Here is a 14,093-nt window from a genome sequence, read left to right on the forward strand (position 1 = left end):
AGAGGGCTTGTTTGGATGGCTTTTTTGGCCGCTGGCTTCGCTTCCCTGCGCGTCGCTGTCAATTAAATATTACCGAGTTCCACTTAATGCCCTTGGATTTTGATGAAACCACCGACAGGTACCCCTCCCTCCTCTCAATCCTTTGTGTTGTGGGCCCTGTGGCCCTCTGTGTGCTCCTTCTGTTCTTTTGCCCCTCTCTTTTTTTCTCTTTTCCGGTTTTGTCGATTTTGGAAAACTCGCTTCTAGCGTTTTTGGCCCTATTGGCTTCGGGGTATTTCTGGTACACGCTTTTTTTTTAGAGGGCTGCTATTTGCACACCCTTTTATTCTCTTTGCACACCCTTTCTTAAAAAAAAAAAAAAAAACTCAAGGGAAAAGACCATTTGGCCCTCCCCTCACCCACACACCCCATCCTCATCTCCCACCCCGTACACACCCCATCCCCATCTTCCCCCCCCGGTACACACCCCATCCATCCCCATCTCTCCGGCACACACCCCACCGTCGAAGCCCACCCCCACCCTTTCTATTCGGCCCGCCCCACTCTCTCTCCTTCCCTCTTACCTCGCCGACCACCGCACCCCCTTCCCTCTTGCCACCTCCCCTTCATCCCCGCATGCACAACCCACTCTCTTTCCTTCCCTCTTACCCCGCCGACCACCGCATCCTCTTCCCTCTTGCCACCTCCCAATCCTTCCTCCCCCTCCTCCCCGCATACACCACTGCCCAAGCAGACAACACCACCGCCCAAGCAGACAGCCAAAAATTTAAAAAAAAAAAAAAAATTGCAGCGGGTTCGGCGGACCAGTGCCGAACCCGATGGTTTCATTCGACAGGTACCGGCCGAATAGAATAGGATTGTTCGGTGGGTACCTACCGAACGAAACCACCGGGTTCGGCACTGGTCCGCCGAACCCGCTACAATTTTTTTGTGGGTGTGGGTGTGGGTGGCTGGCCGGTAAGGGGTGTTCTGGGGAGTGATGGCCGGCATCTGGGGAGTGTTTTCCGACCGGTGGGGTGACTGGTGGTGGCCGGAGGAGGGAGAGGGAAAGAGAGAGAGTGGAGCGGGCCGGGGTTGGGTTTCGGGGAGAGAGAAAAATGAGGGGATGGGGGTGCGGTGGTCGGCGAGGTAAGAGGGAAGGAAAGAGAGTGGGGCGAGCCGGGGCTGGGGTGGTCGACGGGGGTGGGGTGTGTGCCGGAGAGAGGAGAGGTGGGGATGGGGTGTGTGGGTGAGGGGGTGTGTACGGAGGGGGGGGAAGATAGGGATGGGGTGTGTGATTTTTGGGTGTGTGTGTGTTTTTTTTTTTCTCTGTTTAGGAAGGGTGTGCAAAAAGAAAAATGGATGGGGTGTGTGGGTGAGGGGAGGGCCAAATGGTCTTAACCCTTGAGTTTTTTTTTTTTTTTTTAAGAAATGGTGTGCAAAGAGAAGAAAAAGGTGTGCAAATAGCAGCCCTCTTTTTTTATTTTTCTCCTTCAGTTTTTTGGTGGTGTCTTGGATACTTGCCATGTATGCATTTGGTTTTTTATCCACCCAATAGGATTCTAGATGTTGGGTTTTTATATCTCTAGTTTTTTGGTATGTTACCAGAGAAATTATAATTGAATTTTTTTCTTACAAAATTCTCTAAACTGAGTCATGTTAAAGCATCTTTGAGTGGGGCCAATTAGATGAAATTAAATACTTGGACAAACTATACTAGAAAACTAAAATTAAAATCTACACGACTACACTTTAAGAATAAAATTCTCATAATTCATTCTCTTACAAGATATAAGACTTTTAGAATATACTTCATACGCATGCAATGCTTTGTAAATTATATATAATATAAGTGTTTTGTGTCAATAATAGTTTGAACTCTTAAGATGTATAAGTTTACGACTCACTTATATTCACCATTCATTATTTGGATAAGTTATTGTACATATTAGAAATCTTATACTTTATACACTAGCTTTGAAAAATTAGCTACAATCACATTTGATTCTCTATTTTATCTTTTAATGTTACATCCTCACGATTTTTGGATAAGTTTATTTCCATTATTCGTCACGATTTATTTAAATTTGAATCTTTTTTATATTTATATGCTTCACACTTTGCATGCAAATTGTTGACTAAGCTAGATTCTAATGCCAGTAAATAAAAGATTGAATCACAAAAAATAAATTTTTTCAATTCAAAAAATGAAATTTCATGTATAATGTGGGGTAAAGTTAAGCACAAATCAAATCTTCATGACTTTAATACATGTGATGTATGTGCAAAGAGTTAGAGTATGAGGAAGGTATATGAGTAAAAGTAGTAAATAATAGGTGTGGTAATTTACAATTATCATATAACTTAAAATTATTAAAAATATTTGAAATAATAAAGATATATTTGATTAACAAACGGAATTCTCTTTAGCGTGTGACCATAATTTGATTTGATCACGCCACGTACAGAAATTGGTTCAAGGACCAAATTGGCCTCCAGCTCTATACCAATCATGTGAATCACAGACCACGGCCCAATACGTACAGAAAGTCTCAAAGGCCCAAAACGGATATTACTCAGTCGGCTAGTGGGTAATGTCCCCTGAACAAGTACACTGTACTTCAGCTTAGTGGAGACTTTTTTTTTTTTTGACCAAAAAAGAGACTAGTGTAGACTTTTGATGAATAAATATATTACTACAAAACATAATATAATCCATTCACTTAAGAGTTAAGATTAATTAAAAAAAAATTCTTTGTTCTACAAAAAAAAAAATCATTGTTTTTTTTATTCTGAATTATCCATTATTCATTTTGAACAATTGAAACACCAATAATAGATAGATGGACAGAAATCTCTACAATGTTGAAGAGGTTTGAAGTTCAATTTTCCTCTCATTAAGAAAAAAAAAAAAAACACCAATGGCAATGGTTCTATGAACCCCACATGCCATGAATAAATTTACCAAGAAAACATTCTTCTTAATTATTAGGTCCATCAGCTATGAGGTTATGCTAATACTATAGAAGCACATTCCTTGTACCCAATCTTTGTTTAAAAATAGGTTTACAAACCCATTTTATTCATGAGGGCTAAAGACCCCATATCAAAATTCCAATCTAAGTCACCAAAAACACCAGCATGATCTGGTGAATTTGAGACCACATAAGATGTTATCTCAGAGTCATCAACATCAAAGCAACCAAGACATATGGGCAAAGCCATGTGAGTCAGCAGGGACGTTCTCAATCTGTACAACCATTGGTTTCTACTTTCTACTAGTTGTTAGGGATATTATTGATCAGCTACACCAAAGTGTTCCTTTACAAAAACCAAGGCATTAATTGCCAATTTCCCCTAGACCTTTGTTTTTTTGTATTTTTTTTGTGGGTTTCATGTTAAATGCCAATTATGTTATTCATCACCCCTTACAAAATTCACATCGCATTGGCATCCATGATTTCTAAATTTGTCTAGACAATGCTTAAGTGATCACGTACTCTCATCTAGCCATATTAGCATGTGGCCTCCTTCTAAAGTCAAACTACTAATTAGTCTAATGGTATATTTTTCTAAAATGTCAAAGAAATTTTTAGTACGAATCTCTTGATCCTTATATAAAAAGAAAAATGTAACTATTTCATTTATTTTTAACAAATGGTATTACGAGAAGAAATATTGGGTGTAGCCTTGTAGGGATAATGTTCTTAACAACCAAAGCTACAACTTCTCATAAATGGTTCGGTAAGCCGTAAGCATGTGCATGTCCCTCGAATTGATATGGGCTCGCTACTTACAATCTGAGCTTAAATTTGGGCTGTTCTTTTATAAGCTCATTTTATTTCTTATTGTGCTTTTATTTGAGGGTGGAAGAGGGTTTCAAGGCCCATAGTTGCTGATGGGTAGTTTCTCGTTTTAACCGGGCTTCGGCCCATACTACCAAACAAACAAATTCTACACCTCATTCCCAGAAAAACTAAAATGGGAATTATTGATTTGTTCTTCAATCAAATCAAATCTACTTTTGGAACTGTCAATAAATCTTTTGGAACTATTGATTTCTCATAAACTGTCAATAAATCTTTTGGAACTACTATTTTTGTCACATGGTTGAAACTCAAAACCCAAAAGCACTTATGGTGAAATTTGTCTTCTGATAACGAGCATCATATGACCATAACTCACCCCGAAAACTTTAAAAAGATTAGAAGGGTAACGTTAATGATGGGTTTGTTGGTCCAATATTGCCATACTTCTATGTCTCCTCATTCCTTAAACACATTCTTTCCTTGACCAACTTTTCTATTAGGCTGTATTCATAATTCCTCGAACCAATTTGTAGTTATTTATTTATTTGTTTGTTTTTTCTACTCGGAAACCCCATCTGGTCTTCTTGTGGATCCAATCAAATTCTATTTTCATTTCTTGTCCATGCCCTTTAATAATGGGTCATAGATTTTGAGCTCAAATACTAACTACAAGTCTACAACCACCAAATCGACCAAAAAAACAAAGTTACGACCACCAAGATAAATCCTTCAATTTTTTGATACCAAATGTGAGGGCATATAGCTTTATCCGTGGAGCACTTATCCCAACATATGCATATACCGCAAAAATTGACTCTTGATCGCTCTCATTCTCCCCATAACCAATAAACAAAACCAATTTAGTGATGGTCCTTTAGATGAAATAATTATCGAATTTTAGGAATAATAAAAAAAACAGAACTGAATATTGTGTAATAATTTGTATTTGAAATTACTAAATTCAACCAATAATTTCAAAATGACTGGATTCAATGAATCCTTTTAAATAATAATTATTTTATTTTTCTCCCTACACAAATATATTTATTTATATTAGAGAGAATTAAATATTGAACTTATCATAATTCTAACCCATTATCGAATCTATCATTTACTCTGATTTAATTTTAGCAATTAAAATATTAACATGTGTAGTGGTATATAATACAAGTATAGTAACTTTAGTATTTTAGTTTGAACACATAGCAGGACAAGAGTGAGACTTCAACATTTTTTCAATAGAATAAAGTTTAAACTAATGTTAATTAATACTTTTACTATAAAAGAAAAAAAGATCAATTCTCCTCTTAGGTCATATTTGATGGGACCCACAGGCTATGTGACCGTAAAAGGGCCACAGCTTTTGAGACAGCGGTATATTTCATTTTCATATCACAAACATGCTCCATGGCTCCATGCCAGGAACACGTGAAACCAAAAAGGTACCCTTAGCCCTTAGGTCCCTTACCATTAGAAATCATAACTCTACCTAATATTATGTTAGAGCATGTAGAATGACATAGTTAAATATTATGCTATATGCTAAATATAGTAAAATTGATAAAAAAACTCATTATAATGATATAGCTAAATTTAACATTTGCTATGTTATTGCTAAATTTTCTACTATATACAACAGAAAATTTAACAATTGCTATTGAGGAATTCAAGAAAAAAATAGACTCACTATAGTATGGGTAAAGAAAAAATAAAAACCAAGTGAAAGAAAGTGATTGGTTGAAAAAGTGTTGGGTCCCACGAGGAGAGAGATGAAATGATATTCACATGGATGAAAAAGGTTGCAATAAGAGGCATGAAGATGGACAATTGTCATAGGTTGATTGGCCATGTATTCAAATTTTACAATTTCTAAATTTGACTTTGACATGAAAAATACTAAAATATTAATTTGGGTATTAAACTAATAATATTTAAATATATTTAATATTGGGCCCATATTAAATATTTCATTAAAATTACAATGATATAATTATTAAAATAATTTAATATATTAAATTTAATTTATAAGGATATATAAGAATATATTAAAAATATAAACATATTAACATATAGCTATAGCTTTTGTGCCATTAAAGTAAAAAACACAAAAGTTATTGCTAAATACTAAAAATCATACTAAATATAGCATATAGCAAAAAGTTATTGTACATGCTCTTAGAATGACAAAAGATAAAGTAAAATGACTTTAAACCCACAACGTACCAACTAACTATTAGTTCAATCATAATTATCTTTTTAATGTTGAAAGAGATTTCAAATTCAAAATTTTTCTTTCCAAATTAGGGAATGGCATCAAGCCTTCATTTTGTTGGAGGAGGTCTTAAATTCAAATCTTATAAATAGTTGATTAATAAAAAAAATGTACCATACTTTTTTCTTTTTGTCAAAATGTACCATACTTAAACCCACCTAAAGGACATAATAAATTAACAAGTCCTTAGACAAAAGTTAACAATTGTCATAATATTAGTAGAAAATTATAGTTTCCTTCTCATTTATACTTGATCTCGTATCATATTCATTCTACAATGTAGTTTTATGATCATAATCGTTTATTATTTAGATCACACTTTAAATATCATATTTGCAAAAATTTAACAAAATCTAATTATGTAGCTATTATTAAATGAACATACAATTATTGGTAACAATATTCATTGATTGGTTTATTTACAATTGGTTGATTTTTTTTGCGAGGGTGATATAAAATTTAAAATATTTCAATCATGAAAAAATATTGTGAATAAGAATAATAAGAGATAAGATAGTTGGAATTCATGGTATTAATAACCTTAATGCATTCCAAAGTATTATTTTAAAAATTAAAAGTTTTTTTTTTTTTAAGTATTGTAGAAAATAAGTTTTTTTAAGGTTAACTATCAAAAAAACAAGTTTAAATGCAGTTCATTTTAATGAAATCACCTAGGAAAATGCGCTGGGCATGGTACTCGTTAGAATTGCCACTGTCCACCTAGAAAAATGGAATTCAGGGGACAATGGCAATTCTAACTGTGCAATAGTACCAAAAACAATGCAGCTTATATAAATCTTCTGTATTTTTTTATGTATAAACATGTAAAAAATGCATAAAACCAACAGAAAGCACAAAAATTCAAATGCTGGAGTAAAAATTCGTAGTTTTTAACGGTAATAAATAATTGTCATTGTCTAACAATAACTATTATCTCATATATATATTATTAGACATTGCAATCGCTTAGCACTTCCAAATCGTGTATAACACTTTTAGATCATGTCCACCATTCTCATATCGGAAGTCGACAAACTCCGATTCGGAGGTTGCCGACCTCCTTCAAGGCTCCGATGGGTGAAGGGGAGAAAGAGAAATAGTTAGAGAGTAATATAGATTACAGATGTTGGGAGAGAGAGAAAACAATGAGAGCAAACAAAGACACGAATCAGAGAAGAGATCAAAAAATAGATTAGAGATAGAGGCCATCAAAGGAGGAGATAAAAGAGAAAAAGAGAGAGACAGAACCACCAGATTTTTTAGAAGATGAGTTTAAAACTAATTAAATGGGTTTTTTTAAGATATATGTAAAGTAAGTAGGTCCAAAATGGACTTTATAATAATATATTAATATCTGAAATTAAAATAAAGGAGAACATAAAAAATGTGACATCATTCAGTCTCCACTCTCCATTGATGACTGAGGAGGTTTTTCATCCAACTATCAATTTGATCAAAGTGGCGCTTTGCGATTGGGTATCGGAAAGCACGCCGGCCAATGGTATTACAGCTTGGCAGAAATAAAAAAAGGAGAGGAAGAATAACAGGAGCGGACGTGCACTGTTTGTTGGTTGACCAATCAGATTAGAGGGGTGATATAGGCACTTTTGTTGTGCTTGGTGGTTTAATCATATTGCAAATGGAATCTTCTGAAGAAGAGAGTGTTCACACTTGCAGATAAAGAAACTTTTTCTGCTCGGGAAAATTCTTAACCCGTTTGGAGATATCAAATGACCTAAATGTCCTTCGCATGAGAGTTTAGTATTTACAACTCTTTGCTTTAGAAATGCTTCTTTATTTTTTTGGTAAATTAATTGTCTTCCTTTCATTCGAAAATATACCAACTAATTATTCATTTGGTGGTATAATTATTTACAATGTTAAAAGTATCTCAATATTGATCTTGACAATGTTATAAATGTTGTATACATTAGTTTTTTGAAACCTCTTTATTGTGTTTGTCCAGTATTTAATTTAGGTCAAATTATTTTTATGTTTGCTCAATTTATCCAGACTTATTTTTAGAAAATGCTACAATGAAATTTAGGTGGAAACTTTGATATATTAAAAAAAAACATTTTATCAAACAAGATTGAAAATGTGAATGAGGCAATCATCATACACGTGGTATTCTTATCTTTTATTCTGCTTTATCAAAATTCTTTTTGGTAATAGACTAATAGTTAGTGAGATGAGTAATTCTTAGTAAAGCTCATTAAAAATCACCATTAATCCCTATTAGTACGAGCAAATCACATTGAATGGTAAAATGCACGGGGGGTATTTTAGTCAACTCAAATGATAAATTGATCCATATTCCTCAGTAATTACCTTTTTTTCTTGTGGGTTCACCTATCTTTTTGTCATCCCACAAAATCCGAACTTTTGCCCCCAATCACAAGCCTTGACTGTAGAGTTTCCATAAATCAGCCACCAACCCCATAACCAAAACCGCCGATCTGTCCAAACAAATCCTGACCGTCAAAAAACACAACCAAAGCCAGCCACGAGATCTTTAAAATCGGACGGCTGAGAGAAAAACACTAGAACCTTCTTTTCCTCACACCCCCCTATATCTTCCCCTCCGAGCTTGAGCTTGTGCTCTACCCGTGCCAGTCCCAACGCTTATTAGGGTTTCACCTCTTATTTCTCTCACTCCAAAATCAGTCTGCTTCTAAGGTACGTGCCCAACACAGATCGAAACGACCTCGTTACTTTATCCCGATTCGGTCGTGCTTCGAATGCCGATCATCTGGAAATCGGATCTCCAAAGTTGAATTTTGAATTTTGAATTCGGTTTCTGTGGGTTTGATTTTGATCTGAGATTTTTGTGACTGTTGCAGAACCGCGACCATGGGGAAGTGCTACCCAAACGTGAGCGAGGACTACAAGAAGGCCGTGGACAAGGCCAAGAGGAAGCTCAGAGGTCTCATCGCCGAGAAGAAATGCGCTCCTCTGATGCTCCGCATAGCGTACGTCTCGTGTCTCTGTAAAATACCTCTATATTTTTGTTGTATGTTTGTGCGTATTGATTGTGTGTGGTCGGTTGCAGATGGCATTCTGCTGGGACCTTCGATGTGAAAACAAAGACCGGAGGTCCATTCGGAACCATGAAGAACCCAGCTGAGCTCGCTCACGCGGCCAACAGTGGTCTCGATATTGCTGTCAGGCTCTTGGAGCCCATCAAGGAGCAGTTCCCTATTCTCTCTTACGCTGACTTCTACCAGGTAATATAAAAAAAATTACAGAGTATATTTATATATATAAATTTTTTGGTGATTAGTTTTTGATGGGATTATTATTTAATTTTGGGTTTAATTTGTTATATAGTTGGCTGGGGTTGTTGCAGTTGAGATTACTGGTGGGCCTGACGTCCCCTTCCACCCAGGAAGAGAGGTCAGTAAGCTTTGGTTTTTTATTCTTTTATGTACTGTTATTGATCTTGGAACCTCTGCCATGGAGAGATGAGTTAGTAATTGAAATTGTGATGTTTAACTGAAGGCTTGTTTTACTATTGATCAGTGTGAAACCTTGCTTTGCTTTGTCTTTGATGGCTTTTAATTGGATGTATCTTATGTATGTGTTTCTGGTGAAACTCTCGAATCTGTTTGAGTTGGCGAATTAGATTGTGTTTGCAGTTTTCTTAATCATGTTTGTTTAAATTACGGTTTCAATCTAAGGACAATGCACTTACTTTCCGATTCTGTACTTCTGGATTATATTAATTTAAGGTCAAAGTATATATTGTAGTGATGTTTTGATTTCTATTTGTTTTTGATATTCCTCCGGTTGTTCCAGGACAAGCCTGAGCCACCTCCAGAAGGCCGTCTTCCTGATGCCTCCAAGGGTTGGTATTTTTGGAATGATCTTATGTCATTGTTTTGAGTTTATTTGTACTTGTGCACGGAATTGATTGAATTTATCTATACTCTTAAAATGCTGCAGGTTCTGACCATTTGAGGGCTGTGTTTGGCACCATGGGCCTCAGTGACAAGGATATTGTTGCTCTCTCTGGTGGTCACACCTTGGTACGTTAAAAGTCTTATGGTCCTGATTTCTAGTGTTAATTGTGCTAAAATATTGAAGGTGATCATCAAATGGTTGTTATCTTGTCAATGTGTGATGCTGATTTCTGTATATGGGGTGATGATGGTATATTTCAGGGAAGGGCACACAAGGAGCGATCTGGATTTGAGGGACCCTGGACTCCCAACCCCCTTATCTTCGACAACTCTTATTTCACGTGAGTTTTGTTTCCATGCTGAAGTTTTTATTAATTATTGCTTTCTGGGTTATGTCTATATTTGCATTGAGCTGTGCTGTACTGTTCTGTATAATGTTCTTGAATTCTTTTAGGGTGCTCTTGAGTGGAGAGAAGGAAGGCCTCCTACAGCTTCCAACTGATAAGGCCCTCTTGACAGATCCTGTCTTCCGCCCTCTTGTTGACAAATATGCTGCGGTGCGTATTTTCTGAATATTGAAAATTTTCATATGTGCGCTTAAATATTGTTAGGCACAATTTGTTTATGTTCTGATTGATAAACTTCCTTTCAGGATGAAGATGCTTTCTTTGCTGATTATGCTGAAGCCCATATGAAGCTCTCTGAGCTTGGGTAATTTGTCAATTTTTAATACTTTGCTTGTATTAATTTTGGTTTCATTTAATGCTTTATCTAACCAAGAATTGGCCTTAATGTTGATTACTTTGCTCTACTTTGTAGGTTTGCTGAGGCTTGAGCAGTTGGGACTTAAAAGGATGATGATGCCAATGCCTTGCTTGTGTTTTTCGGATACCTCTTAGCTTTAGGGGTTTTAGGCAGTCGGTATCTTTTTCTTTTTCCCTGTAGGAAAGTTGGATTTCTATTTTGGTTTGATGAACGTGTTAAATTGGATAGAATGTCATGGTAATCATCCTTCAGATTAAATAATACAAATTGTTCACTTTCGAATATGGCCTTTTTGGATATTATCTTTTGTGCACTTATTTTCTCTTTCAAGTTTGATTAAAGAACTTGAGGCCCAAAAAACAAAAACAAGTTTGTCTAAAACTTGTGCGTTTTAATTTGTCACGATATTTTGGAATGGGGATCTTATTGGATTAATGTGAATGTTATGGTTTGGTGGCCCATCTCAATTCATGGCTCAAAGACTATGTTTAGCATAGCTATTAAGTGGTACCTTGTGGCTTGACCTTTAAATTTCTTAAGCATGAGATGTGTCAAATCCAGTTTTCCACTTACCACGCTATGTTTCTTCTTTGACTAAGAAAATTTCATAGGCCCGAACCTGATATCACGCGTTCAAGTCTCCGAGCTCAATCAAAAGTCTAATAAACAAGTATTCATTGAAAACAAGTGCGCACAAAGAATTCCACATAATCATTCTATTAGTCCCAAGTTTCTAATGAGTAATGACTGACCTTCCACTCCCTTCCAATCTTCTAATAGCTTATTGGTTTTGTTCACACCTTTCAAAAGCTTTGGGTCAATTTGTGGAGGTGGAGAGGGCATTCTAAAATCACGAATTATTTCCATTTTCAGAGAAATGGAGAATGTTGCGAAGGGAGGTCGATCTAATTTATAAAACTGGTCAATTCTCTTCATTCCATATGAGATGGGGTCAAGAAAGTTGCACTAATTTGCATAGGTGTAAATTGGAAACTCTCATCTGTAACAAGATTGTTGATTTTACGTGGGTTCTACATTTGGAATTGGAAATTTCATCCCCTTTTAGATAATTTTACATATGTCAAGATGTCTACATGGGTCATCCATCCTATTTCCACTTACCTCTCTAAATTGAAATCAAGTTTTATTTTCAACAAAAAAAAAAAAATCACCATCCTATTTCCACTTACCTCTCTAAATTGAAATCAAGTTTTATTTTCAACAAAAAAAAAAAAATCAAGTTTTACAAAATTCTTCGATTTCTTAGTACTAAATCTTAGTACTAAATATTTTTTATTTTGGAGATTTTATATTTTGCCTTTTGTTTTCGAAAAAATGGGTTTAGAAAGAGAGTTAACTTCTTTTTTAGAGTAAAATGCACTATTGGTCCACTTACTTTAACTATTTTTTTAAATTAGTTCACGATCTTTTTTTTGTCCCACTATAGCCCAGTATCTAATTGACATGTCCCAATGAATCATTTATTCCGTCAATTTTGGGCCAACTTGAGAAAATGGTTAAAATAAATGGACCAACGTGCATTTTGCTCTTTTTTTTTAATATAGTGGGACCTTTGTTTTTCTTAGAAAAGGGCCAAGGCCCAAGGCCTTACCTAATACCTACTATTTGTGTGGCCTAAATATTTTTCAAAAATTCTAAAGTGGATTGCTCTTCATCAGTTTTGGCATGAAGCTGCATGATCTGGCCAAAAAAGAATGACAAGGCATGAAGCTGCATGATCTGGTCAAAAAAGAATGACGAAGCATGAAGCTGCATGATCTGGTCAAAAAAGAATGACAAAGCATGAAGCTGGTCATTGATTTATATCAACTTTGTGAGGAAGAGAAAACCCTCTTCTTCTTTCCTTTCCTTTTTGGACCATATAATATATATAAAAGAAGCCTAAAACTTTTGACTAAATACGTTTGTTTATATATAAAAGATTCAAAAGAAGCCTAATATACGAACAAGATTGTTACAGTGAAGCGATTGAGAGTAGTTTTGGAAAATAAATTAATAAAAATATAATTAAATGAATTTAAAATATGAAAGAAGTGCAGGAATATAGTTTGGAAGTGTGAATAGCAACTCCCTTGTAGAATAACCATTTATACTTTTTTGAAACACACACGAGCAACTTCCTTGAATGAAGAATCAGCACGCACCCACGTTCCAAAAGTTTTCACCCAATGAAAAAAGTCAGTATTATAGTCGCAGGGACGTTCCCAATAATTGGCTGAAAAATAAAAACGTGTGTTGATAACTTGATAAAAAATACTGACTTTAAAATCTTTCGTTGTGTACAAAGTATGGGACGCGTACTTAAATAATACCAATAATAGAGCACTCTGCCCTCCTCACATCCTCACCCTTCCAATCTTGTCCTAATTTCAAGTGGCTCAATACAAAACCCCTCTTATCCAACCTACAAGGTGCTTTGTTTATCTTTCCAATTACTCCACTTATTAATATACTTCACTCACACAATGAGCACTAACAATTATTAATTCATAATCATAGGACAATTCTATTTCAAATCCTTTAAGCTATGAGTAATGTTGTTGAGACCTTCCCAATTAACCATATAGGCTACACCATATGAAATGTTAATTAATCTGTACATGCCATCTTCATTAACACTGTAATTGAGATTAACAAATCGACTGATATCTCATATGGTTAGTGCATATGGTCAATTGAGAAGGTCTCAATAACATTACACTTAAACTATTATTGGTACTATTTGATTGAGGCAGGAAGCTAAAAATAGTGAAAAAAAAAATTGCTCATTTTCTTATTTAGTTTGGATTTTCTTCTAAATTAAATTTCACGTATTTTCTTTTATCAATTTTGAGTGAATTGGGATCTTACATGCTAAATATCTCGTACTTAAAGAACTCTCTCTCATACTTGAGCTGATATCTATCTACTCAATCTCATATTTTCTCTCCTTATATGTAGTTACATAATGTCAGACTTTTTATTTAATTATTTTTCTAATATAATTATTTTGGTTGTTTTGTACTAATAATTAATTAATTTTTAATTATTCATTCTCCTCAAATCACATTTGTTTCCCCATAGGAAATATTATACATAACTTGTGATTTTCTGATTTACTTGTGAAATAATCAATCGTTCTCCAACTTCTCTTTAGTAATTTAAAAAGAGTAACATGTTTTCATCTGTATCCAAACAAAAAAAATAAAATATAGAAAGTCAACGGTCCATACTCATCCACAGGTGACTAGGTGAGGTGCTCCCAAGTCTCACTGACACTTCTCGCACGCAAACACCACCCCTTAAAATACTTAAATTTAAGAGCAGTCGTATAGAAAATGCAGAATGATGGCCGTTGAAAAGTTT

The 14,093-nt window shown here is 35.0% G+C and overlaps 1 protein-coding gene across 2 annotated transcripts; it reads left to right on the top strand.

Moving 5' to 3' along the window:
* Positions 1-8,577: 8,577 nt before the first annotated feature.
* On the top strand, positions 8,578-11,004 carry LOC147296717 (L-ascorbate peroxidase, cytosolic). 2 transcript variants are annotated; one of them, XM_086251035.1, is made up of 10 exons: positions 8,588-8,739; positions 8,904-9,032; positions 9,113-9,287; positions 9,391-9,456; positions 9,859-9,907; positions 10,006-10,088; positions 10,224-10,303; positions 10,417-10,519; positions 10,615-10,673; positions 10,782-11,004. In XM_086251035.1, exons 2-10 carry the CDS (start codon positions 8,914-8,916, stop codon positions 10,795-10,797), a joined length of 750 nt encoding a protein of 249 aa, XP_086107161.1. In that variant the 5' UTR covers positions 8,588-8,739; positions 8,904-8,913; the 3' UTR covers positions 10,798-11,004. The 2 variants fall into 2 exon arrangements, with proteins under 2 accessions (XP_086107171.1, XP_086107161.1); XM_086251045.1 differs by lacking the exon at positions 10,782-11,004 and having other exon boundaries at positions 8,578-8,739; positions 10,615-10,677.
* The last annotated feature ends 3,089 nt before the right edge of the window (positions 11,005-14,093 follow it).

The sequence above is a fragment of the Dryas octopetala genome, chromosome 1 (assembly GCF_963921425.1).
Source record: "Dryas octopetala chromosome 1, drDryOcto1.1, whole genome shotgun sequence".
Lineage (NCBI taxonomy): Eukaryota > Viridiplantae > Streptophyta > Magnoliopsida > Rosales > Rosaceae > Dryas > Dryas octopetala.